This window comes from Catharus ustulatus, chromosome 6 (assembly GCF_009819885.2).
Source record: "Catharus ustulatus isolate bCatUst1 chromosome 6, bCatUst1.pri.v2, whole genome shotgun sequence".
Taxonomy (NCBI): Eukaryota; Metazoa; Chordata; class Aves; order Passeriformes; family Turdidae; genus Catharus; species Catharus ustulatus.
This window is the reverse complement of record NC_046226.1, coordinates 36,848,837-36,875,328: the sequence shown is the minus strand read 5'-3', so window position 1 is coordinate 36,875,328 and position 26,492 is coordinate 36,848,837. Positions and strand designations below refer to the sequence as shown.

Below are 26,492 nucleotides of genomic sequence, written 5' to 3'. Positions count from 1 at the left end.
GAACTACCTTTCAGTGAGTGCGACCTGAGCAGGAGCAGTTTCTTTCAGCTGTTGAAGAAAACATCTGAGAGAGCAACAACAGGTTGAGCAGGCCCTGGTCCCAGGGCATGGATGCTGGGTGGGCAGTTATTGACTGGAAGGCATCTATAATAATTGGTGGTATGTGTGACTGATGGGCTGTTGCCTGACCCTTTTCCTTCAGAATACTGAATTGAGCATCTTGCTGTGTGTTTGACTGCAGCCTTCATGTACGCATGTGACTTTTAAAGGTCTTTGGGAAATGTGGCCTTTTGGCAAGTCATGAGGGTTTTTTGTTTTGTGGTTTTGAGTTGAGATTAAAACCAGATTATTCTGGCTACAGGAAGACGTGGAAGTAATTGGCCAGATCAGAGGTAGTGCAAGAGTCAAACTTTCAGGATGAACTTAAGTGATTAGTCAGAATTTTGTGTGCAATAGGGAGTTGCATCATGCGAGTACAGTGTAATATTTATTTTGTAAAACTAGTTGTTTTGTTTTGCATTCTTCTAGCAGGTCAGATCTTTTGTTTCTTCCATCTGTTATCCTGGTCTTCATTTTCCATGGGAAATGGGACAGACATTCACATTGTTGCCTATCACATGAGCATTCATAGGCCAGTTATGGCTGTTGATGATTCATTGCAATTGCTTCTCTGTTTCAGGACCTGTAACTGAGTGGACCCTACTGACCTCTGAACCACAAAGTATAAGAGTGAAAAGAAGTGGGAGAAGCACACAAAGAAAAAGGAAGCACTTTCATTTGGACTTCTTTCCTGCCCTTTATTACTAAAGCTCAATGGAAAAGAAAGACTGCTGTGCCTTTCCTCCCCCAACCTCAGGGATGGGTGGATTATAAATACTGTGTGTGTGTCTGGGCAAATAGACTGAACCATGAATCTTCAGGCTCAGCAAAAGTCTTCAAGCAAACGGACTGGGAAACGAGTTGCCTATTTTAATGAACAGGACATAGCTGTGCCATCAAAAGAACCACAACAGCAGCTTAAGGAAGGACAGTATTACGGCCATGGAGGGAATATACCAGTCTCCCAAACTATGGAGATTTCTCATGCAGGAGGATTAACAAGTGCACCCAACAACGTTGCTCTGATGAACTCTGTTTACAGTCAAGATAGGGGAGAATCAGTGATGATGCCCCAGTCAGTAACAGCTGTCAAATGGCAGAATTCACTAATGGGAAACCGGTTGCCAGAGAGGGGTGACAGCCACTGGCAGTCTCCACCTTCAATGTGGAACCACAGTATGGTTTTTGGGGGCAACCCAAAAGGACCCCACTCCAATGCTGGTGCCCCAGGCTTCTATGGCCACCCAGAAGCCCTTAAAAGAAATCAAGAGAAAGGAGTGTTTGTGTCACAGCTGGATTTATATGGAGATGCTGTCCAGCAGATGATGTCCCAGAAGGCTCAGCTGGAACAGCAAGCCCTGGTTAGACAGCAAGCTCAAATGAATTCTTTTCATCAAATGCAGAAACAGCAGCAGCAGCAGAATCAAAGTCTGCCATTGCAGCCTTTCCAACTTGCATTTGGTCACCAAGGCCAAAAGCAAGGTCTTCCTGAGTTGTTACATGTCTTTCAAGAAGCCCCAACTTCATCCAGTCCAGCATTTACTGCACAACAAAAACAGCAAGCTCTTCCCCAGCTACAACTCTTTGAAAACTTCTATCCTCAGCAGCAGCAACAGGCTGCCACACAAGCCTTTGGTCTGCAGCAAACAACTTCTATAGCACAGCCTCATGTGGCAGCTGCAGCACCTCAGCATCACATGATGCCACACCAGTTTCAGCAAGCAGAGAGGAACCAGGAGCTATTCAAAGCATTAACAGAGCAGAACCAACAGACTGTGCTACCTCAGACTCAGATTCCCTTTCCAAGAAGGTCACGGAGACTCTCCAAAGAAGGTGGCCTGCTGACATCTGCAGGAGAAGTGTTGACTTCTAAGCAGGCAGAAGAGCAACCTAGCAATTTATTTCTTCATCACTGGCAAACACATCAGCAAGAGATCCCATTACAGCATACACCTGAGTCACTGGCCCACAATAAAAGTAGCTATTTGCATCCCAAAAGATTGGATCTGGGGCAGAAGGATGTCCTGGTCAATAGTGAGCAGTGCCAGATGGAAACAGATAGGCAAGCTGCAGCCCAGAATGGTAGAGATGAAGACAAACAGGCAGCAGCACCTGAAGAAAACACTCAGAGAACTAATGATTTTCAGAGTGTCAGAGGTGGTGTAATCCAGAGTACCCGGCGGAGGCGACGTGTTTCTCAAGAAGCCAATTTGCTGACTTTGGCCCAAAAAGCTGTTGAGCTGGCTTCTCTTCAGAATGTAAAGGTAAGGTGTAGACTGTAACCAATATAGCATGTTTTGGACTACAAAGTCGGGCTGAAAGGAAAGGAATTTATGTACATATACAGGACAGGATGGTATCATGAAGTGTGCAACAAGGGCAGCTCTGGTGGGGAGGCATGTAAGTTCAGCTACTGCAATTCATATATGTGGGAGAACAGAGACATAGTGTAGTGAGACCACTAAGAAACAGTTTTATTGCACTAACACCAAATGTTATTTTAGCCCATGATATGAAAATATGGATGTTTTCAGCTTAGGACTCAAGGCGATCAGGAATTTTGAAAGGCAAGTATAAGCAGTTTGCTTGTTGTCATTTTATCAGTTTAATATTCACTTTTTTTCCTGTGAAAAGGCTTAGGCTTACCTGCCAGTTTTTCAGCAGTTGAAGTGTTTCTAAAATGTGCTATATAAAAACTGCATAATGCAATTTACATATTCAGTATTTCACAAATATTAAAAGTTTAAGAAAGCTTCATTTACATGAAGAACCTATACCAGGCACGACAAAGGCCTGTCTCATGCAGCATCCTGTTTCTAAGAATGACCTGAGGGTTCTAGCATGACCTGTCTGCCTGTAGACCTCTTGTAGGACTTAATGTCTGATTTGGTAGTTCATTACTCCTAACCTTTTGATAGCCCATCAGTCTAAACTTCACAGTATATATTCCATATGGCAAGATGACCGAATTTAAAATTAACTAGCTTATTGGGAGGCAAGTGATGGGAGTTTTGGAGTTGGGTGGGTTTTTTGGACTGATTGTTTTTGAACATTTTCTTAAGAGTTGTGGTTTGACTAATCTTTGATTGAGTGCTTCTTAGGAGGCACACTTTTCCTTGGAAGTTTTGTTGCCAAAGGCTGATGAAATACATGTTACATGAGCTACTTTTACCTACACTTTTGACACCTGATCTGCTATCCAGTCAGACAACAAACAGGGAGGGGGGGGAGCATTTTATTCCCTCTCTTGTTCTCCTCATCTTTTTTATCCTAGTCTTTCTGTCACTGTTTTTTCCAATCTCTTCCTTAGAGGAATGTGCTTTTTGAGTGAAAGAACTAAACTAATAAACAAGGAGCTGAATATCCATAGCCTACTCCATCTCTTGGACAGCAGAAAGCAAACAGTGACTTGGTTGATGCTCTCTTCAATCCTTTTTGCTCTAACTCCAAGTTGAACCTGCTGATTTGATAAAGAACTGGTAGTACATTGTAGTGTGTATTTGCTCTTACTGCTAGTGTATTTGCTCTTACTTTGCCAGGCATTGTGTGGCTGTATTACAGAAGGCCTGCAATTCACATTGCACTTGGATCACTAATAGAGTGTTAAGAAGAAGCAAATAGAGCATTTAGGAAAAGGCCCTGAGAGATGAAGCAAGAAATTGGCCGTTTGCAGACTGATTCATAGTGTAAAGACCAGAGAAGTGTTTTGACAGATGCTCTTTTGTTCTTTGCAGTTATGCAAACATAATGGCACTAGCAGAATCTTTATGTTTAGATCTCTTCAGGCTTTCAGGATGAGATTTTGAAAGATGATAAAATTCTTACCAGAGGTCTGATGGATTTTACATCTTTAAGGTGTTGGATATTGTGTGAGGAAGAAAAAGAAAATATGTTTGCTGAATGAAAGTGGTCTGCTTCTGAGTGTCTTTCTGTTAAAAACAACCTAGAAGCTGTCTCTTTGTGGTTATCTGAAGAGTGTGTTGATGGCCATAGAGTTAAATTATTGATTAAAGATTACAACATTCATAATTTGAATCAATTGTTTGAACATCCCAGTCTAGGTATGTGACCTTTTGCAAAAATAATATTTTGGAAAGCAGTATCTGTCTACATGCATTGTCGTAACTGATGCTTTGCATCAGAGCTACCTGTGGCTGCCTTTTTTTCAGGTGATGCAGCCTTATTGCTGCCTACAGGCTGCAGTAAATTCTCAACTCTTAGTTTAATGGTTTCAGTGTGACTTGTTCTCTTCTAGAAGTACAGAAAACTTTTCTCAAATCTGAGTGGTTGTCTTTAAAGGCTGTCTGAATGTAAATATTCTTTTATGGAAGGAAGTCATGTTTTGGTTATCTAGCCGCTTTCCCCTGACACAGGGCAGGGCACCAGCTGGTACAAACAAAAGGGAAAAAGATTTTTGTTTCCAGAATTGTAGTTCTGTACTCACCTCCTCATGGACAAGCTCTGGTTTGATTGCAGTTAGCTGCCTCTCCTTGATGCAGATGATACAGAATGATGGCAGAAAGCACTTTGTGGGCAGGTGTTCTAAAAGGCTGGTGTAGTTTCTTATCAGATCACACATGTGGCCTTGGAACAGTTCTTCCAGCTGTTGCAGTTGGGTTTTGCTGTGAATTCTAAGTTTTTTAGGAAAGATTGAGGGATACACAGGATTGATGCCGGAATGTCTGTTTGGTTTCTGTGGATTTCTTGGAGGATTCTAGATGACTAGTTCATATCTCAGTATTTATGCAAGAGTCTAAATGGAAGTGCCACATGTTGCACTTGCTGAAGTTATCCAGCAGCGCTCCTGCCCCAAATTCTGCAAGGGATGCTGAGGTAGCCAAAAATCACCTAGCAGATCTACAAATGGAGGTCCCATCCATTATTAAGAGACTCCTTTCTGCTTACCTCTGAGAATAATCAAACAGCTGAGAAACTATTTAGGGATCTGAAGCAAAAGGCTTAATTCCAAAATTAGTCATGTCCCCTCTTAGTAATCATTAGGTATGTGTGAACTTTAGTGATCAGAAAAGCTTTGGAATGGACCAAAACATCTTTAAGGATGTCTCAACTATTTGTATTAAGTTCCCACTGGTGCCTTTTCTCTATCTATGCTGCTGTTCAGGTCTCTTCTTCTTTTGTCTTGAAGGGGTCATCTCTCCCATCGCTGAGGGGGAGTCCTTTGCTGATTGCCCCCCAGTTTTGAAAATAAAAGGAGCATGGTTAGCTGATCATAAAGCTGGAGGAAAGTGACACTTTTGGGTGACTGCGGCACTTTTGAGCTCCCATAATTTCCTCCTTGTAGTCAGCAAATTAGTTCAGGTCTCTTGATCTACAGAGGTCTGTGTAGCACCCAGGAAGTACCTAAAGTTTTTAGATTGATCAGAATTGGTGCTTGCTCACCTATTCACATTGTCATTACATGTTGCTGTACCCAGAAAGTGGTGGAGGGAGGCTACAAAACTTTACAAGAGCCCCTTACTATCTAAAGTCAGTGCACTCTAGTGATGTCTGTCAGCATGATGAACATAATGAATGCCCTCCAAACCCAAAATTGGTGGTTTTGTAGGAAAGTACAGGAGCCTGTCACCAGCTTGAAGTGAAGGCAGGTCCTCAGACCTCATTAATTTCTCCTGAGGTCTATTCTGGGACAATGGATGCCACTTGTGACTTTACAATTGTGTGTTCCATCACTGTGTGGTAGAGGTGTACATCTGCAGTTTCTGTGAAGAAACAGTCGGACCTGTAAACTTCAGGGTCAGTTATGGGATAAACCTTTCTATGAACACTTAGCCCAGTTCTAATAAAAGGTCTTGAAAGAAGACAGGCCTGGATCTTCTTGATATGGTAGATTTTATGTGCTCGGCTTTGTTACCTGACTTATTTTGAAGGCTTAATATTTTCCAGAGTAAGAAAAAAAACCATGATGAAGCAAAATCTATCTCTGGGTATGGTTTTTTTGTGTGTGTGAGAGATTTAATTAAGATATTGTCATGATTCAGCCTTCCCTGGAGCAGAAATCTAATATTTGAAATTAATAACCTGCAGCTTTTGATCATTACTAAAACTAAAGAGCCTTTGTTGAAAGTTATAAAGCAGGATACAAAGTCATATAGAAAATAAAATGCTAAAATATAGCTAGTGAAACAATTCTTAAGAATGACCTATATAAGTGTTCTAGCAGTTGAGAATATAGGCAATCCTCAAGTAATTCTATGACATTTTAGAAATGGTTTAAAGTATTCTTTTTCCTCCAGTAACACTCCAAAATCCATTTCAGCTTGCAAATTGCATCAAGGAAACTTGATATACACTGAAAATGAGATGATATTTCATTTATTACGTAAGTAATACAGAACTTTTTAGGAATCTGTTTTTCTTCTCAGGAGCTGGATAATTCAGAGGAGAAGAAGAGTGTGCTAGTAACAGCTCCAGGACCTACTGCAGCTTCAAAAAGTGTTGTAGAATTCGCCAGTTCTTCACCAGCTCCCAAAAAAGCCCGGGAGGATAACAGCCTTGTGCCTCTTATCATTCCTGTGTCTGTGCCAGTGAGAAAAATTGACTTGCAGAGCCTTGAAAAGGAAAAGTCTGAGGATGGAAAGCTCCAGAGAGGCCAAACAAACGATCGAGCTCCTTGTGAACGGAAGCCTTCTGTGATAGTCACTCGAAGGCGATCTAATCGTAATAATAACATGGAGACCTCGAGTCAGGTATGGATGGACTAAGAAACCAAAGATGACCCACATCTCTTAGATTTAATCACACAGTTTTTAGCCATGAACTTTTCTAAGTAGTTTTTTAAGTAGTTTGATCTCAAGGCTTGGAATGCATGTAGTCTGGGGATTTTTAAAATCATAATATTGCCATATATTTGGGCACTGCTGGCTTTTCATGACCTACAGCTAATGCTAGTAAAGCCAGGCAGTAAAATTCACTGAACAGTGAATAAAGCCAGATGGGCAGTAAGACTAGAATAAGTCTGTGTGTGTCAAGAGTGCTTTCTTGATAAATACATAAATACCAATAAATTCTAAGCAGTGCACTTATCTCTCAATGTGAATAAAATCCAAAGTGAAGGTTTATTCTCATGCAATTGAAACCTTTTACTGAGTTCTGAAGGTCAGTACTTGATTGTTCCCCTGCACCATGGTAGTGATGCGTGGGTGCGTTGATTTTTTTATTTTCCCTCTCTTCTATCCAGAAATACAACAGAATTTTCAGATACCAGAGAAATGGCAGGCATCTGTGGAGGTTTTTTGCATTAAAATGCTTGACCATATAATAAAATACTGTTATATTGTCTTGTGTTCTCTTACCACTATTTGGTGTCACTGTGTATCTGTATCAGGGTTTTGTTGTATCTGTGCCAGGGTTCTGCTGTGCTTTTTTGTTCTGTTTTAAAGCTACCATGAAGGTTAGATCAGACGTACATGTGGGTTCTTCTTAAATACAACTTCATAATCACATGAGTTAGAGCTGCTACCTAATAGTTCCTGTGTCCAGTCCATTCCATTCTGTGATCTTCCTCTCACTTTCCCCTTCTGCTAATTGTTGAGACATCCTCCAACTGTCCTATCCAGATTTTGAGCTGCCAGAATAAAATGTTGTCATCTCACTGGAGTTTTTCAAACAGCCGGAGGTTTTAAATTAAATTAACAATGTAATTTTTTTTTCTAATAGAATGAAGATGCTGTTCCAAAGGATGAAACTGAGGGCTTTGCCCGAAAACCAAAGCAGCGGCCAAGACCCGAGCCACTCTTCATACCACCAAAAGCTGGCACCTTTATTGCACCGCCTGTTTATTCCAACATTACTCCATATCAGAGCCACTTACGGTCACCCGTCCGTCTGGCAGACCACCCTTCAGATAGGAACTTTGAGCTACCTCCTTACACTCCTCCTCCAATCCTTAGTCCAGTGAGAGAAGGATCTGGGCTGTATTTTAATGCTATCCTTTCTACAAACAGTCATTCGGTTCCACCTCCAATGACTCCCAAAAGTGGTCACAGAACTCTGCTTAGATCAAGTAAGTTTCATTTTAACCTTCCTTTCTCGCCTAATTTCTGATTAGGAGCTGTGGAGCATTAGGAGGAGCATCATGCCCTTAGGAGGTGTGATTGTGTGAAACGGGAGTTTCTTTCTCATTATTTGAGGAGCTGGAATAGGGAAAATGCTGTGTTGCTTCATCTGGATGGGCATGGATGTTAAGATGCGTTCACAAGCGACCTGCAACACCCTCTGCTGACGTTCTTGGGAATGAAAAGTCAGTTCCTCTCGCCGATTGTCAGTATCTGGAACTGAGGGGAGGAGGGCAAATTCCTGGTCATCTGAAACTCCTTTATTTATCCTGGGGGTACCTTTTTTGAGAGATGGACAGCTCTGATAAGATTTGCAAGCTGTGTGAAAAGTTAATCTCAGATGTGAAGCTGAGCAGTTCTTTCTTCTTGTTGCAGATAGTTCAGAAGTTACCCCTCCAATTCTTTCGGTAGTGGGGGAAGCCACCCCGGTCAGCATTGAACCGTAAGTAGCCAGTAGATTCAGAGTCTCTTAGTAAAAGTGCTTCCTTGCTTCCTCCTAAACCTTCAAGCTGCTCCCTGTGTGACTGATGTATCTCCTAGAAGCATTAAAACTATTCTTATTGGGGGTTCAAAGTATAAGTTGTCTTGATTAAAAATTACACCATATAATAAATAGTTTTTGTCTGAGCAAATGTAATTCTGGTGACATTAACTGCTTTCTATTACTGCTCATCTTTCTCTGGGCTGAATCACTGTTAGTTACCTAAAGGTGAATCTGACCTGTGTTGTTGTATACGTGCACTTTGTATGCTGTGTGCTTGTTTTAGGGTGGAAGATGACTCTCCTTTAGGGGAAGGAGAGAATGTAGCATGGAAAACTGAGTTAGGTCTCACATGGCCTGGCCCAGTCGTGGGTGTGTTGTAGCTGCAGCTCAGCTGTGAATGCTTTGTTCCCTCAGCCTGAAAATGCTATGGCCAGAGGCACGTGGAGTATGTGCCCTGAGCTACTCAGCCTTGTTAATCTTTAGCTGGCTGTGTGCTGGGAAACCTCAGACATATGTGGACACAGCAGCATTAGGGAGCACAGTCTGGAGATACTGAAGCTGGAATTGTGAGCTTAGGCTTGGTGCCAGTCCTGCTAAACCTGAGCAGAGTTGCAAATGTCTCTGCACAGCCGTTGCCCGTGTTCTGGGAGTGTTATCAGTTCAAGCTCAGTACTGCAGAACCACAGCAAGGTAGTTCCAGATCATTAGTATACCTAATTAATGAATGCCTGCAAAATCTAATCATGGGGATGCATGGCATGGAAGCACCCATGTAGCATAAAAAACACTCACATGGCTCTGCATCTGACTGTGCAGTCAGGAATCTCTGCTCTAACTCTGCAGCATATCCTGTAACGTTGGAGATATTTAACTCAACCTTTCCCCACGTAAAAATTTGTTGCTGGAAATTTCAAACCATGGTAACTTAGTAGTGCAAGTTAATTTCCTTTTGCAGAGTTGTCTTCCTGGCATCTTGAGTCTTACTGAATAGATGCTTATGCAGGTAGATAGTTTTAATTTTTACTGACCGTAGATTAATAATCTAGTATCATTCTGTTTGGCAGCACTGTTGTGGTCAGTTATGTAGACATATCTTCCTTAAAGAAAATATGGCAGGAAGCACTTTTTTTAGAAGAAAAAAATGTTTAATTGGCTTTGTAGTCTTGTCAGAAGTTGACTCTAACTTGTGATTAGCCAATACAGTGTTCTTAATTGCTTGTGCTTTGCCAAACCTTTTGTTAATGCTTCTCAAAAGGTTATTAATTGCAGTGATTTGAAATAGGAAATGTGATAATGAAGCTTAATTCTTTGTGAAATGGTACAGTAGGCAGCTGTTGTCACAGATCCTTGTGTCCTACTGGTTTTGTAGTTCAGTTGCATCAGAGTCTGGGCGTCACTGCTGAAGTAGGTACCCTTAAATATACCTGTGGTGCATCAGCTGTGAACTGCCTTCCCAATTCACAGCCTCAATTCTGGATGTTGTCACACTCAGTTCCCATGGTATTCCAGGAGCTCCATTGGTGCTTACAGGCAAGAGCTCTTGATGTATTGAAATTTAGACTTCATCAGTAAAGGAACAGAAGAATAACACAACTTGAATGGATCTCGAGATCATCTGGTCCAAGCTCCAGAGCAGGCCAAATTTAGGCTACCCAGGTCAACTCTTGCAGTAGAATTCCAGTTTTATTTTGGCATTGCAGGCACGAGGTGTAATTCAGTTTTTTCTAGCCCAGAGATGCAATATTCCAAGTTCAGTTTCAAAATGAAAAGCAATTTTCAAGAAGGCCCACATTCTTTCTCCCTAGATTTTTCAATTGTCTCTTTCCTTCTTGGAAGTGAAGTCAGAGGAGTCTGTGTCCTGAGACACAAAATCTCCCAAATTTTCCAGTGCAGCTTCTGCTGCAAAAACACCTTTTTATCTGTTTCCAGGTGACAGCAAAGTGTCCATTTTGACCAGTCATCCCTTCTAGGCAGATTATAATCCATAACCCTTCCTCCTCTGTGTAACTTCATGCCATAACAGTAAGCAAGACTAATCAGGAGTAGAAGACTCCACATGAAAATGACTCTGCAGTCTATCTCACTGTGCTCTGAAAGGAGGGCTGGTTTACCAGGGAGGTTGTTTGGCTTTGCTTTTTTAGCAAGGTCTTCTCAGTCCTGCATGAAATCTCTTACTCTTCATTTTTAGTCTGAATTGTGCTTTTTCTGTCCAAGATGAGTAGGACAAGTGAAAGAAAAATGGAAAATTATGTAGTATTATAAACAGACTTTTGTACCTGTAAAATACTCAAAATCAAACTTTAATGTTTTCTTGGGGCTCTTTTTTCTTCATGCATGTTCCACTTTAGTGTGCATTTGAAATGAAATTACTTTTGAGAACACATCCTGGAACAGTTATAATAAGGGGCATCAGAGATGCAACATTTTCAACTCATTTAGTTCATCCCTGCCCATGGCTGTGTTTTGAAATACATAATGTCCCTCTTGCTTCACCTTCAACAGGTATTGGAAGTAATGTTTTTGGGGAAAAAGACAAATAGTATATGGCAGCCTGCCTAAAACTTCCCTACTTATGTCTGTTATGCTTGGTGTCATCTTTCCATCACCTACTGAGGGAAAGCATCAGTCTGTGCATCTAGCAGATTCTGAAGGAAGGAAGGAGTCCAAGAAGGAGTCCCACCCCACTTGTGTGGAGCTGCTGCTGAATGGGTGATGAAGTGTATAGGGTAGTTAACTTCTGCATCACTTTGTTTACACGTGAACTGTTCCCCTTAAGGAGATCTGGATCAGCTACAGATGCAAAAGAAATAGTTTGCAAAATCCCTTTTTATGTGTGTTAGAAGTCAGTTTCTTAGGACTTCAAATCACTGTATTGAAAAGCTTGCTAGTGTCTCTCTGGATTTTTGTACAGGTTATGTATTGTTTCAAGGCTTCCTCACACCTTTTCCACACTGCTTTTTATAACAGACGTGTCATTTCAGAGGAAGAGAAAAGTCTAGAGGTTGGCATTTCTCAGAAGTTTTTGTTATTATTCCTTATTGCACTACATCACGCTCTTTCTCTGGTAATTGTGCTAGGTGTGGGACACCAAGCCATGACTTCAGAATTATAGCAAGCCTGGCCCTGGGCAGGGAGGGCTTTACTTTTTTCTAGTGAAGCAACTCCAGAATTTTACAATCTTCTGGGCACTACCTGATCTGCTCTCTCCTAAAAAGAGCTTCTTTCTCTGTCCTTTCTATGTCAAGAGCTACCAGTGTGGTACTAGTTGACTGACATCTGAATGAGGAACACTTTTGCATTAAGTATATAGTAGAACAGTCTTTCAGTGGGTGTTCTTACCCTCTGCTGTGCACAAAATCACATTTGCTAGTACAGAGTAGAATCTCCGTGGTTGGTCACTTGACTTAAAGCAAATGTAGTTCTCTGTGGGTTGCATGTAGTGACAAATCTGTCTGCTAATTCATATGTAACAAGTATGAGATTGCTGCTAAAAGGATAGGATTTGTGTTTGGTACCAAATGAGCAATACAGGTTTCGTTGTTTTATATTTTTGGTTTCAGTTGTTAGGAAGAGTACCTGGAAGACATCACCTTTCATCAAGGTCAAAAAGCACCAAATTTTGATCCTGCTTTGAATGGGAAGTTGGACCAGATGGCAATGTTTAGGTTAAAAAGGAGACTGGTTTAGTATTTGGCTGACAAAATGTTAATACTAAAACAGGCTGACTTATTCCTGAAGAGCAAGCTTGTGTCATTAGAGGACCCTGTATGAGAACCTCTCAAAAAGTGATTATTGTAGCTAATAACCATTCTTTGAGCAGTTATTAGGGGATGCTAATTTAAATATAGTTTCAACCTATACTGATAAAAAAAATGGAAACTGGTAATAGGTGTAAAGCCTCTCAAATACTAAGTTATTTATGTAACCTACAACACTGTTGTTGTTATATGCAAGAGCCTGCATTTGTATATGCATTTGTTTCTTTGTTTCATTCTTCATTAGTTTTTCTAGCAGAGATGGAGACTTCCTGAGTATTGTAAAGATGGCCTGACGGTAACGTTTTACCTTCTCTGCAGGCGAATAAATGTGGGAAGTCGCTTTCAAGCAGAAATCCCATCACTCCAAGACAGATCTCTGGCAGAAGCTGATGAACATAAAGCAGAGCTGGTGTGGCAGCCATGGGGTGATTTGGAAACCAACAAAGTCACTCAAGAGAATGGTAAGAAGGCGGCAGGCTGTTAAGGAGGGCAGAGTTGTCATAGTGGTTATAAGGCTAACCACATATCTGGTGTAGGCATAATTAAAAATCTTTTAGAGCTGCCATTCAAGTGAATTGTTTGAGTGATCTTGAAAACAGTTTTAGGAGCAAAACTTGTTTATCAGATTGCATGTATGGGGAAAGGGTAGGATTAGTAGGATTATTCTATTATTTAATTGTGAAAAAACTGGGACCATTGCTTCTGTCAGGCCAAGAGCAGCTTTTTGCTCAGTGAAGCTTCCTTGGTTTTGTTAACATTTGAAAACCACACACACTCAACTCCTGTATTTTTGAGGGACATTCTAGACATAGTGGTATTTTTAAAAAATCAATTTGTAGACAGAAGTCAGGATGAGGAAGCAGGAGTTGTGGTAGCTAGTGGCAGACTTGGGGAGCTGTCTGCTTTTGTTGCATGTGGGTTGTGGCCTGTGTAAATCCTGAAGGAAAGAGGAAGTGGGCAAGCTTGAAAGAAATATTTTGAATGAGAGATTAAAAAGGGTTTTGTGAAATGGAAATAAGGGTGGATTCAAGAAATGTCAGCAGCAAAGGGAGGTGGGAAGACATTAGAGGGAGGAGATTTGCAAGAAATTGCTTGTGTAAATAGTGCTGCATGACCTTGTAGTCTAATGAGTTCTGGGGTCCAAATTTGATCCAGATAAATTTGGAAGGACATTGAGCTTCTCTGAGTTTTACTTTCTGTTAAGTCTGTTCCTCCTTCAAAAGAGGTAATAAATCATACAAACCCTATAGGAAGCTTCATTTTAATCTTCTTTTCTCAATTGTTTTGATACTTCTGTGGAAATAGTGGAAAACCTGCTAGCTGCTGCCTGTTCAAGCATTTTTCCTGGGGCTGGAACCAACCAGGAGCTGGCGTTGCATTTCTTACATGAAGAAAAAGGAAGCATTCTGGTGAGTCTGCCCAGCTGTTCACCTCAATGTGGTCAAAGGTGTTAAGGAAGGTCAGGTAACCTCTCATTCCTGAGAGGAGAGCCTTGTAAATTCCTTTCAAAGCATCTGGTTCCCACTGTTTGATGTCCCTTGTATGTCCCTAAAGTGGGTTCTGACTGATGTTCAGTGCCATCTGCACTTACTATGTTTTATTTTTCCAACTTGGACATGTTTGGCTTTTTAACACACACTCCCAGTCTATCAGGGAAAGTGAGCCGAGACTGCTAAATGAATCTTAGATGTTGTCTTCCTGGAAAGGTTACTATGTAGAAAGGAAAAATAAGAGGCTGGGGCTGAAAGCTGAGTCAGAGGGCCATGTCTTTGTTTTGGTAGATCCATTTGATTTCTTTGTCTGGTCTGTAAAACAGCTGTGCAAATTTTACATCAGTATTGTGAGACATTATACTTTCATTATTTCCCCTTGACATCCCTGAGAGGTAATATCAAAAAGCAGAGCAGAGCAAACAGCAAAGCTTTGTCATCATTTTATAGTTGTATGACTGATTTAACCTGGCATAAATCAGCCCTGTGGTCAGGAGTATCCCACACTTTTGCCTGGCAGCTTGTTTCCCATCCCCTGGCACTGACACTTGTGAGACTGCATGGACTTGCATCGGAGAAGAGATGAAACAGAAAGTAGTTTTTGTGTGTATGTGTTAGGTTTCTGCCAGCTCATCGTTGTGAATCCTGTTGTTGTCATTAGGGAGGAGCAGGACTGCCTCTGGCAGCAGGAGCTCATTGCTCAGGTGGTTTAAACTGCCAGTGGAAACACGATTCCATTGTCTCCTTCCAACAAAATGTGAAAGCTTTTCTGGTTTAAATGAAGACTAAAAAGCAGCTTGAGAGGTGGGGTTTTTGTGTGTGTAATCTTTCAGTCACATGACTGCTGTTTTATTTTGAAATATTGCTTAGTCAAGTGAGGTCAGATTACAATTACTTGGATGTGTAAGACAGGCAGCATTTATGGCAGCATTTTTGAATGTGTGTGTAATAGGCCGTTGGTTAATGAGAGGAAACTGTTGCAAGGTCTCTATCTATGGAATTAGCTCTCTCCCAGTACCCTGGTCAATTCATAGATGTGAAGAGGTGCCAAGAATGTACCACTTGCCTGTGGTACCCCAGATTAGGTAGGTAGTCAAGAATGTGATTTTTAAAGGTGTCCCAGTTGGTAAACTGTGTTCTGGTTCTTTTCTGTTAACTTGCCACAGAAAAGAAGGGATTTACAATTGCCTGATCTTTGTTTTTAATAGCCCAAACATCAAATTAATTATTTTACTTGTGTTTATCCAAGGGAGCTCTGACCAAACTGCTGTTGAAGAAGCCAGTGCGACCACCTACCCACCCTTTGGCAGATTATCACTACACAGGTTTGTTAACCAGAAGAACTCAGTGCTGCCTGCTTATCATACAGGAATTTTTCTATCCTTTTCTGATATTTTGGGGTACTCTGTTGTATTACAAGAAGATTAAAAAAGCAGTCCTCTCTTGTAATTCAAATGATGACTTGCCAGAAATTTTACTTGTGCTACTTATGACACTTCATATGTAAGAAACACTGCATCCTTCTGAACATGTGCATGTGTATTGGGATAAGTATGAGTTCTGATTTTCTTTATGGGGAAAGGGGAGGTAATCCCTTGCACTAAGCCATAGAGAATGTAGAAGGGTAGCCAGTACGAGAAAGGCTGTGGTAACCTTAGACTCATAGCCTCTCTAACAGGGTGGAGTTAAGCAGGGGTTTTATGGGGAATAGTTTTCAAGCTTGCTGAAGAAGCCTCAGCAAACTACAGATACGCGTCAGTGTTTCTGCAAAATTTAAATGCCATAAACTGCCTTTGTCGTCTTGCACCTTATTAGAAAATAGTCAGCTGTGTGACACTGACTTCAGTAATCTGGAGTGACCCAAGTCACCTGAAAGACCTGAAGTGGTAGAGAGACATCTAATAGTTGGTGCCACAAAGCATAGGAATTACATTTCTTCATTATTACACATTCCTACTGCAGTGTTGGTAAATGCTATGTGAATAATATCTATAAGGAAGGAGGGAATTCAAAAATATGTTTGTTTTAGAGGCAAGGAATATTTGAGGAATACTGGAGATGTAGTAAATCTTCAAGTACACATTGCTGCTGAAAGAGAAGATCCTGTTCTCCTGCCCCACCATTTCCCTACTATAAAATGTTATGACTGGGCCACCACAAAGTGTGTCATGTCACGTTGCTTGGGCAGCATCTTATTTCATCTAACTGCATGGTTTTTGCAAGCTGAGCTGAGTTAACCTGTGGTGATGAGCACTAGATCTAACACAAAGGAAGTGCTGAGAGGAGAGCTGATGTGGAGCAGTAAGGGAGAAGTTAACAGCAGTCTGCAGTTTTGCTGTAGTAGGTTAGAGGAGAGACTGCACCTGCATGTACTGGTCTTATTTAAGGCAAACATGAAGAAAAAGTACGTAGAAGAGTAAACATTTGAAATCGTATGGGCTTCCATTACAACTTACTTTTGCCTACAGGATCAGACAAGTGGAAAGTTGCCGAAAAAAAGCTATTCAACAAAGGCATTGCAATCTACAAGAAAGACTTTTTCTTGGTCCAAAAGCTTGTAAGTTACTCTTGTTTTTTGTTTGTGTGTTTTTCGTGATACATTTTTACATATTTGTTGAATATTTAATACAGGAAGTTCAGTCTTGATTTTTCTGAAACCTCAGTTTTAAGCATTAGATCCTGCATTCAAAAGATTTCAGAGAAATTTCAGTATCCAGCACAACATAAAATCTCACCAGAAAGCTAGAGCAATTATGTCTGTTTTGCTGTTGTTTACTTAACCCTGGTACTTAAACTGCGTTACTTCCACTAGTCCATGCTGCAGATATCTCCTCTGCAGAGTACATTTATAGAGCACTGTCAATGTTTAGCTTAAATGGCTTGCTGATAAAACTAAAAAGAAACACATTTTTGCCACTGATGGAGAGGACCAAAGAAGGATATGAGAATGATGCTTCCTTTAGATCTCTCTCTCTCTCCAGTGTTATGACAATGATAGTAAAAATGATTGCTCCCATATTTTGATGAGGTATGACATATCAGCAAGGGGAAAATCACTGAAAGAGAGTGCAAAACCAGGAGCTGAAAGCATATTTACTGAATAAATACCCCAAAGGCATTTAAATTGCAAAAGCTCAGAAGCTAAGAATGTATTCCAAACGTTTCACAAAAATCACTGATGCAGAGTACGTAGATGGTCACAAATCTGTGCTGATAATTGTCTACCACCATATGCCCGCAAAATGCACGTGGCTGAAACAGGAAAGGGCTGCAAACCTTCCACTTCCATTTTTGGATTGGTATTCTGGTCTAGTCTCCTCTGAAGTGCTGCTGCAAAATAATGCTCCCCCATAAAACTGAGAGGCTGCTGTCAAGCCTGATAGCTCAACTGGAATATTTCAGAGGCTAAGAGGTGCATTAAGCTTACAAAGTCTTACAAAGTTCCAGGTTCTGTCACCTTTACATTAACCAGCTTTTCTTTGTAAAGTTTGTCCTTTAGTTCTCAGTGAACTGTAGGGGATAGGCTGTGGGATGAGGCAGACAGTCAAATATGACACAGAAAAGGAAGCTAGAACAGCAGCTGTGGTGGAATAGAGACTACTAAGGAAAGAAAATACAAAGTGTATTTATTGCATGCCTAGTAATTATTTGTAAGTCTTTTTAAAATCATGTCATCCACTGGATTTTCATGTTTTTTAAACAACAGATAAAAACCAAAACTGTGGCTCAGTGTGTGGAATTCTACTACACATACAAGAAACAGGTGAAAATTGGTCGGAATGGGACCTTAATCTTTGGGGACATTGATGGTGCTAATGAGAGATCTATGAAAGATGAAGCTGAAGTTGACATCAAGGTAAGTAATTTCCTAAATTTCTCTCACCTCTTTTGGGCTGTAGTTTGAAGTCTTGTGTGTTGTCTCTTTTACTGGTCAAATCAAAAGCACAAACAATCTGGCTTCTCTACAGGGGTCCAGACTCACAATTTGTGTCCTGTGTCACATAATGTCATTTACTTAACAGACATCAAAATTAACAGTTTCTTTATCTTTTGGTGAAGAGTTCCCATAGGTTTGCACGTGTTCTTCCTCTCAGAAGGGACATCTTCAGTGAGGAACAGGGGCATGAGGAGGAGGAGGAGGAAGGGGAGGAAGAAGAGGAGGCAGACGAAGGGTTGGATAACAGGAAGAGGAGTGCTGATGCTCTGGAAGATGAACAGACACTACAGGATGGTGTAATAGTAAGTACTGCATTATGCATGTTGTGCTTTCTATGCCACCTTCACTCTGCAAATAGTTTAGAAAACAGGTGGGCAGTTCCAGATGTAAAAAGTTTCCATCTTTTTCCAACTTCTTCTGGAGTAATAGATTGGGCTGAGATAGCTCAGAGTGACTGGGATGTGTAAGATGGAAAAATGCAATGTATTCTTTGTGGCTGGTGCACACAGAGGGCCATGATGAGAAATATCCTTAAAATAGCCTGAAGATTTTCTCATTACATAAAACCTTTGTCTGGAATGAGTGAAGCACAGGAGCTCAGCCACTGTCTTCCTTTTGCTGGTGGGTTTAAGTGTCACATTGCCTTAACTCTTCTTCTCTTTGCAAAGGCCAGCAACACCAATGTGAGGAATCACGAGGCAACTGTCATGGGCAGAATTGGGAGGAAGCCAAGGGAGACAACAGTGAAGCCTCGAAAGCATATTACTGCTCCAGTGCAGAGAAAGAAGAGGAAACAGAAGATAAAAACAGATGCTACCAGTAAAACACAAAACACAGAAAGCACTTTTCCATGTAAAAAATGTGGCAGGTAAGACTAACTCTGCTTCCAGGAGTAGTCACAGAATCACGGTAGGGTATCTCCTGTCGATGCATTTTCTCAAAGACAGAGCTTTCTGTCTTTCTATATAGGCCATAGGCATTTGCAATAATTTTAATGAGTTATGACCTCACTAATGCTTGCAAACTAAGGCTTGTTTTTCCTCAAATTGCATGAGATACAACCTGCATTTCAACTATATGCAGTATTTGGTGTTAAGCTGCACTTCCAAGCAGCTGCTGTATTTGCCCTCTGTAATGCTTACATTTTTGTAACTAGAAGTTTCTGTGTATTTGCTAAATCACATATAAAGGACATGGTATGGACTTAAGAAGAGTGTTGTAGAAATGCGAGACACTACTATCATTATAGCAGCAGCTGTTAGGCCAGTGGGTACATAGTTCATCTGCTTAAATTTGCAGCTGTCTTTGGTGGATGTGAAATATATTTTATTTCCTCACACAGTTTTAATAATTTTTGTAGATTTGTTGCCAACAGGATCATAACTATCAAGAAAATTTAGTTCCCTACATAAGTTGCTTACTCTTAAAACAACAGGACAAGCAGACAAGGATTCTTAATGGTCTGAACGTCACTTGTGGCACTTGATGCAAAATCCACATAGTTAATGGTGGAGGAACAGATAACAGAAATGTAGAGTCAGAAGGAAAAAGTTCAGATATTTTGAGCTGTGTGGACAAGGCTCAGGAACGGCACTGGGCCATCATTTGCCTCCATGCTTATTGTATTATTCAGCACAGGGGTACACCTGAAAACTAGAGCCCTGTTGTGTTAAGCAGCACATACATAATTCAGATATCAGCACTGCCTGTCCGAATTCAGAGCTGACAGAGAAATGGCCACAGTAAGAAATGCAGCAAGTGGTTTGAGGGTGCTCAGGATCCCCTGCTAGCCCCGGCTAGCTGACACATCTGACTGGTGTTTGCTGTAGGTGCTCTATCACGGTGCCAGAGGGAGTTCCAGAGCGGAAGCCCACGAACTTGAGGCCAGAGCAGCAAAAGCTCTTCTGGAGAGGTGTTGAAGGAAGCATAGAAGAGGCCAATGCTAATGTACATGTGTGCCTTCCTCAGGGTGTTCTACAAGGTGAAGAGCCGCAGTGCCCACATGAAGAGCCACGCGGAGCAGGAGAAGAAGGCGGCGGCGCTGAAGCAGCAGGAGAAGGAGGCGGCAGCAGCAGCAGCAGCCCACAGCCAGGCCCAGCAGGAAGAGAGCAGTGACAGTGGGAGCAGCAGCAGCGGGAGCAGCAGCGCCAGCTCGGATGAAGATGGAGAAATATAGCAGCAGACCTGAAGTGGAGGGAGTAGCAAGGCTGGACCCAACCTCCCTCTTTGTGGTCTCACTATTTTTTGCTTGCACTTTCTTACCTGAACCATCAGGTTTTGGTTTCAGTGCTGCCATTTTTTCATGCCACATGTTCCACTTCACCTTGCCAGTACTGACCAAGCCAGAATGGTGGATAACAAGATTTGTTTCAACTTGGATTTTTTTTTAAGACTAATAAGATTTCTATTCTATTTATAATGATATCTGAGGTACATAATAGAACAATGTCACCTGCAGTGGAAGTAAGTTCTCTCAGGTCAGTCAGACCTTTCTTTTTGTTCTTGTCAGGAATCATGGTAGTGGGACTCTTGGATATAAGGGTTTCCAGACTGGAGCAAGAGAATGAAGCTCTACTCTGAGCTAAGTGTATCCAGTTACTGTGACACTGGTGATTTCTAGTTGTTTCCTTTCTCAGCAAGTTCTTCTTCCTTTTATGCTTTCCTGCCTTTCTTTCTGAGCAGTTATTGAGGCAGACAAGTTTTGTGGAAAGATGGTGTGCACTTTTGACCTCTGTTTCACAAAAATGAAAAGTGGGATGAGCAAGACACTCTTCTTCCCTTTGAGAGGAAGTTTTGTTTTTCAAAAAGAAGCCTGAGGTCAGTTATCTTGTGGCATTAAGAATGTAGCAATGGATATAAAAATGTCCTGTGCGATTAGAGTAGCCACAGGCCTTGCAGGCTGTGTCATCTTGGAAAACAAAATAGTCAGCCTTTGACTAACTTAAAGGAGTCTGGGTTTCACAAGTGCAATTGGAAATGAAAACTGCTGGGTTTGAATTTACATAAATGGGAGCAAGTTTGTTTAGTGAAAATGAGCCCAGATCTTTTTGTGTGCCTCAGAAACGGGAGGAATGGACTCTCATCTCCAGCAAGTGATCCCTCTGTGAATGTTTTTACCTCTCAATATCCTGTTCTGTCTTATTGCAACCCTCATTTACTCGTTGAAATTGCCGTCATCAAGCTTTTGTGGCGGGGCCCTGCTTTCCTGGACAGTTATTGTCAGGCAGTATGTACAGGAGAAGCTTGTCACCTCTTTGCACACCAGTGGCTGGTCAGTGCTGCCTGCTGGATTGTCCTACTGTGAGTTGTGCTCTTTGCTGAAAGGCTGACTCTTCCTTCAGAACTGACACAAGCTAGCCCAGAAAGTCTAGCCACCAAAATGGCCCAGGTGACAGATGTTAGATTTGCACAGGATTGTTCTGTACATGTTTATAGGCCCACATTTATCACTATTTTGTAAGGATGCAGAGAATCACTTGTGCTTCATTGCCATCTGGTGCCATCCTGTAGCCTGGCTGCCCAGCTCCCTCCCTCCATCCAGTCCTTAGAGGCAGCAGTGATCCCCAGCTTCTTGAGTGCTGGCACTGTGTCAGACCAGACCATACTGAAGGAGCTGATTGCTCCTGCCTTCCCCAGCAGGGATCCAAGAGATGTTGTGTGTGAACTACAGGGTGTGCCTGACTGGCAGATTTTTTTTTTTTTTTAAATCTTTACCCTTCCAGCTGCTAGATAAATTCCTGATTAACTACAGAAAGAGGCTATAACTCCAGCATGTCATTTGTTGGTCACCTTGCCCTGTAGTTTTATGCAACCACGATGGCTTCACTTTTTTGTTTGGGAGGCTGTGTACTGTACAATGTTTGCTTTGACATATCTATGCCTTAGCATAGAATTGTTTTTCTGAATAGCAGAAACAGTTAGTTCTCCTACAAAATTAGGAGGAACATCATTAAGGACTGCACTCTTTGCAAAGTTGACACTTTCACCTGTAAGTGTTCAATTTTCTGTCAAGATTATACTTTTCATTCCTGTCAAAACTGGGTTTCCTTTCAGCATTTGGATGATTGCTCCATGTGCCTATGTTGAATGGATCTTGTTGACTAACCAAGAAGCACATGGCACATCATGAACTGTTAAAATCATTAAAAAACTGCAAAGAACTAAAAGTTGCTCTTTTAAAAAAAAGCTTAAGCAAATCAGTCTTCCTCTTAAGGATTTCAGTGTTGATTTTTATCTTTATTTATAAATTGGAAAAAATGCTTGTCTGCCATTATCTTAGGGCCCTTGGAGAGAACAGAAGCTTTAGCACACTGTGTCAGGAGGAACAGTAGGTGAAGCAACTGCAAGCATTATTACAGTCTTCCAAAGGCCAGATCTTTCACTGATTCTCTGTATTTTAGGAAACTGATATAATTTTTCCTCTTGTCAAGGACAAGCCATTGAGGTGCTGATTAGAACAAATCAGAGGTTTTCTATACTTGCATAAAAATGTGTGTATTTTGTACTGATTCCAGTACTGGTTGTTTCTCTCCCACCCTGCTGCAGTATAAGTAGAACAGAACAGGAAAACTGGACACAGTCTGTCACTGGAAGAAAATCAGAAAAGGGCTTTTCTGAGGATAATCTCTGTTACAGCTGTGGGTTAGCAGGGCTGACCACAATCAGGTAAATGTGCCAAGTAAGTGGCATAAAGTTGGAATGTTTCTGAGCATACTTCAAATTGCTACCAGCCACCAGAAGACTTCTTTTCTGGTATGGTAGTAAGGAAAACAGCTCCTCCAAGTGTCATCTTAAAACACAAACAAGCAAACCAAGCCTTGTACCCACTGGCTTACAGTAGGAGTTTGGAATTAATCCTGCATTTGAATTAGAACTTGCTTACTGTCAAAAGTTGGCAGAGAATTGTTTTTTTTAAAAAAAAATAACAAAACCAAAACCTAAACAATCAACCCCCCCAATTTATGTGTTCAAAGCATTTAAATGGAATTTGTCTAATCTGGAATGAGTTACGTTCCTGCCCTTTGTGGGGGAAAATAATTTGAGTGGCTCTTCACTGCAGCACAGTGTTAATTTAAGTTTGTGTTATTCCAGTTAAGATTTTTAAAAACCCACCCCAAACAAACAAAATTCTTGTCAATGTTCTGTTGATATGTCTGTTATAAAACTCCATTCTCATTATTTTCCATAATTTAAAGGCCTATTGATTGATCCCCATTTAATGTAAAGGTTAGCTGCTAATTTAGAAAGCAGGCAGTAGAAAGTCATTAATTTGAACAAGATGTCTCAAGGTCGCTTTAGTTCTTTTATATGGGAACAAATATAATATTTATAGAATGCCATTCTGTAACTGTGTACTAGTAGATTTGCCTTTTACAGTGCAAGATCAGGCTTCAGGTGGTCATGCTCCCCATAGTCACATGGCTGTAATTCAAATCATTACCTACTTGAGTCTTGATGCCAGCACTGGGCATCATGGAGATGCAGTGACAGGTCATATTTGCCCTGATCATGTACTTCTGCCTGTGCTTCTGCCTGCCCTTTACAGATAGATTCAGTCTTTCAGGTTTGTGATCTGCATGGGATCTGAGTTTTTTAAGACTCTGTATGTAATTACTAGATAGATGCATGCACTTGTGATGCATATCTGATATAGCTGCAGGTGTTTTGCAGTCTAGCTGCAAGAACCACTCTGCATTTTAATTTATTTGATGTTTGTTCTTTTACTGATACAGGTGATGGTATCAGAGAGAACTTGGCTCTGTAAGTTGAAGGTCTACAGAATTTCATTCAGCTGTGCAGGACCATGGCATTTTGCTGGCTAGAAACAGGTAGGGATGTAGCTGCTTAAAGGCAGGGCAAAGATAGAAATTCAAAAGCTTAAAGGTAACTCATCTGTTAAACCCACTGTAGACAAAGTCCAAATTAACTAAAATACTCTTTGATTTATCAAACTGAGGCTTTTGGTCATTTTTATCATTGCAACAAGTTTAGATTAAAATCAACACTTTTCAAAAAAAGTGTTTCTTAAATCACAAACGTGAGCTTTCTTACTCTCAGCAGTTACACACTTCTTAATTCTCTTTCAGGCAGCAGACTAGAAGGTTGCTACAGATACCTACTGTATTTTAAAGAAATGGAAGTAGGAAGGACTATAGCCATAGGAGTCTTGTCTGCTTTCATACAAAGGCACATTTAGTCCAGTGCTTACCAGAAACCTTATTCTAATACACGTTTTCCCACACAAACTTTCTCCCTGCTTTATCTTCTGATGTATGTCTGGGAGTTTATAAAGCTTTAAAGAGATAGAGAAGCAAGTCTACAAATCACGTTTGATTTCTGGGAGGGTGAGTTTCTATGTAAATTCGTCACTTGGGTTCAGCTGCTTTACTTTCCCTCCTTCTCTCCTGTGTCATATGTTAGGAAGACACAAACTTTGAATCCCAAGCTGTCTAAGGATCTTTCTGTCCATGACTAAGATCCACTGGCAGCTGAGCCTAAAAAACCCTTAACTTCTCCAGATTAGAAGACAACATATATTTTTATAGAAATGTAATTGTGTATTTTAAAAAAGTTTCCTGCAGCTTCTCCACATGTATTTTTCCCCTTGTAGTTCAGATTTGATATAAACTTTTTTGTGTTCATTCTTTTTATGTTCTGTTTTTAAATTTGTAGTCAAAGCTTTGGTGTACTGTGCAGGAGCAGTCAGCCTTTGTAATTACTGTATAAATGCTTTATAATAAAGTATATTACTTTTATTTTAACAAGTGAGCAGACACTTCCTTTTGTGTGTCTGCTGCCTAGGGCACCTTTTAAAAGACTGTTACATGTTTAAAATGTACATATATAAATATATTTACCTGTTGCTGTACAGTTGTGATAGACTGGACTGAAATTATTTTTTGTGTGCTTTTTTATAAAATATTAATACACTAAAGGAAATCTTGCGGATGTGATTGTAATGTACTATGTAACTTATTTACTTAATATCCTCTATATATCTAAGAAACCTTTTATTAAATGAGGTTTAAAAAATAGTTTCTTAGCTGAGTTTTTTTGATGGTATGAGGGAGTGGCTAGGGGCTTTTGCAGGCTGTGATGCACAGGAGGCGGTTGAGAGTCCTTCTGGCTGGTCTGCTCTCTATTCCTACTCACCTGTGTTTCCCCAGCAGCCCTCGAGGAGTTCCTCACCTCTCCCCCAAGACCCAAGCCTGCAATGTGTTTTATGTCTTACATCCATGAATGTAACTGGCACATGCAGCTGTAGGACACCAGAGAAATCTGCAGCTCCACTGCGTTACAGAAGTGTTGATGGCACATGTGTCCCATTCCAAGGCGAGCAGCCTCCCAGAAACAACCTTGGCAGTGTGCTAGGAATTCCTGAGGAATAGTTCTGGGTCTACTGTGCTGTAAATAAGATTGGTGAGATTCTGACACTACCTGAAACAACTGCAAAGACCATGGGCAAGGCAAAGACATCGTGGAGTAACCGAGTACCTGCATCAGGTGTGAATTCTGGGATGGCTTCAGTTGTTGATCATACTCTATCACACTTTTCAGTGACAAAGTTTGAAAAAACTTCTAGTAAATACTGTCTTAAAGGCACTTAGCTGTTACCTGAATCTAAGGGGGGCTGTTGTTACACAGCACGTATTTTGTTTTTTCTGGCAGCAGTTGGATCTCTTGGTGTGGATTTTAAATAAGCTTCTGTCTGTCCTCAAAACATCTTTCTTCCGTTTTGGTACTTAACTTTTTAGTTAACTGGGCTGCACAGTGTTCTCACACCTATGGGCATGATGTCTTTAAAAGCTACAAATGCTACATAAAGCAGAGGGCAGAAATGTGTATCAGTGCCTGACTGGTCTGTGAGATTGCCGTTAAGATGTAAGGCAGCACACCTGTTACTTTATGCTGGCCTTTTCATTTCAATATTTTTGGCAAAGCTGGCAGGAGAAAGACACAGTCCAAGACATGACTATTCTTTCCAGCTCAGTGTAGAAGTCCTTGCTTTAGTTTAATCCTCTTCCTGGCAGTTGATCAGCAATAGCATTTGGAGAAGAAAGTATTTTTCTTGGTGTGTGAAGAGACAGGGAACACTGAAGCCTTCACTTGAGATAGCAGACCAGCACTTTCAGGCTTTAAGTCATGAATTTGCTTCCCTGTCAAGGGAAACCTGAGGCTGTGCAAACAAAAGGCTTGGACAATCAAAAACCCCACACATTTTGAGCAATTTGTGTTTGCTCTTTTTTCCATCTTTTTTTAACTGCTGGATCTAAGCCCAAGCTTCTGGAAGTTATTTCAGCTACTAAAAGAAATCTTATAAAGCATTTTAGTGATTAGTAAGCTTTGAATTAGTGGTACTGTGAAGAGTTGTTCTGCAGTAACTCCTTATATGTTTTCTAAATAGCATTACAGCCATCACTATAGGATGCTGCTCTTGTCATTATTGAGACCAACTGCTGTGGGCTAGGAAGAGTTTCTTTTATATCAGAGTTTTGAAATTACATTTCAGTGACATGGTCTACTGAAGACTGAAGTTTCTATGAGAGAAACTTAAGAATCAGTCAGCCTTCACCTGTTTGGGTTTTATGGAACTAATTACTGTTAACAGAATTTAAGTTGAAAGTGAATTAGTAATTTTGTACTGAAGAA

The 26,492-nt window shown here is 40.8% G+C and overlaps 1 protein-coding gene across 5 annotated transcripts in view; it reads left to right on the top strand.

Moving 5' to 3' along the window:
- MIDEAS (mitotic deacetylase associated SANT domain protein) overlaps positions 1–24,877 on the top strand; it is a 53,764-nt gene extending 28,887 nt beyond the window's left edge. For all 5 annotated transcript variants that reach the window (XM_033062410.2, XM_033062412.2, XM_033062411.2 and 2 more), the window contains 12 exons: positions 680–2,363; positions 6,483–6,806; positions 7,777–8,122; positions 8,550–8,616; positions 12,735–12,877; positions 13,722–13,825; positions 15,156–15,231; positions 16,375–16,463; positions 17,613–17,762; positions 17,966–18,145; positions 18,512–18,711; positions 19,812–24,877. In XM_033062410.2, the coding sequence (XP_032918301.1) occupies positions 909–2,363; positions 6,483–6,806; positions 7,777–8,122; positions 8,550–8,616; positions 12,735–12,877; positions 13,722–13,825; positions 15,156–15,231; positions 16,375–16,463; positions 17,613–17,762; positions 17,966–18,145; positions 18,512–18,711; positions 19,812–20,019 (3,342 nt within the window). In that variant the 5' untranslated portion in view covers positions 680–908 and the 3' untranslated portion in view covers positions 20,020–24,877. The remainder of the gene's footprint in view (positions 1–679; positions 2,364–6,482; positions 6,807–7,776; positions 8,123–8,549; positions 8,617–12,734; positions 12,878–13,721; positions 13,826–15,155; positions 15,232–16,374; positions 16,464–17,612; positions 17,763–17,965; positions 18,146–18,511; positions 18,712–19,811) is intronic.
- Positions 24,878–26,492: the final 1,615 nt, after the last annotated feature.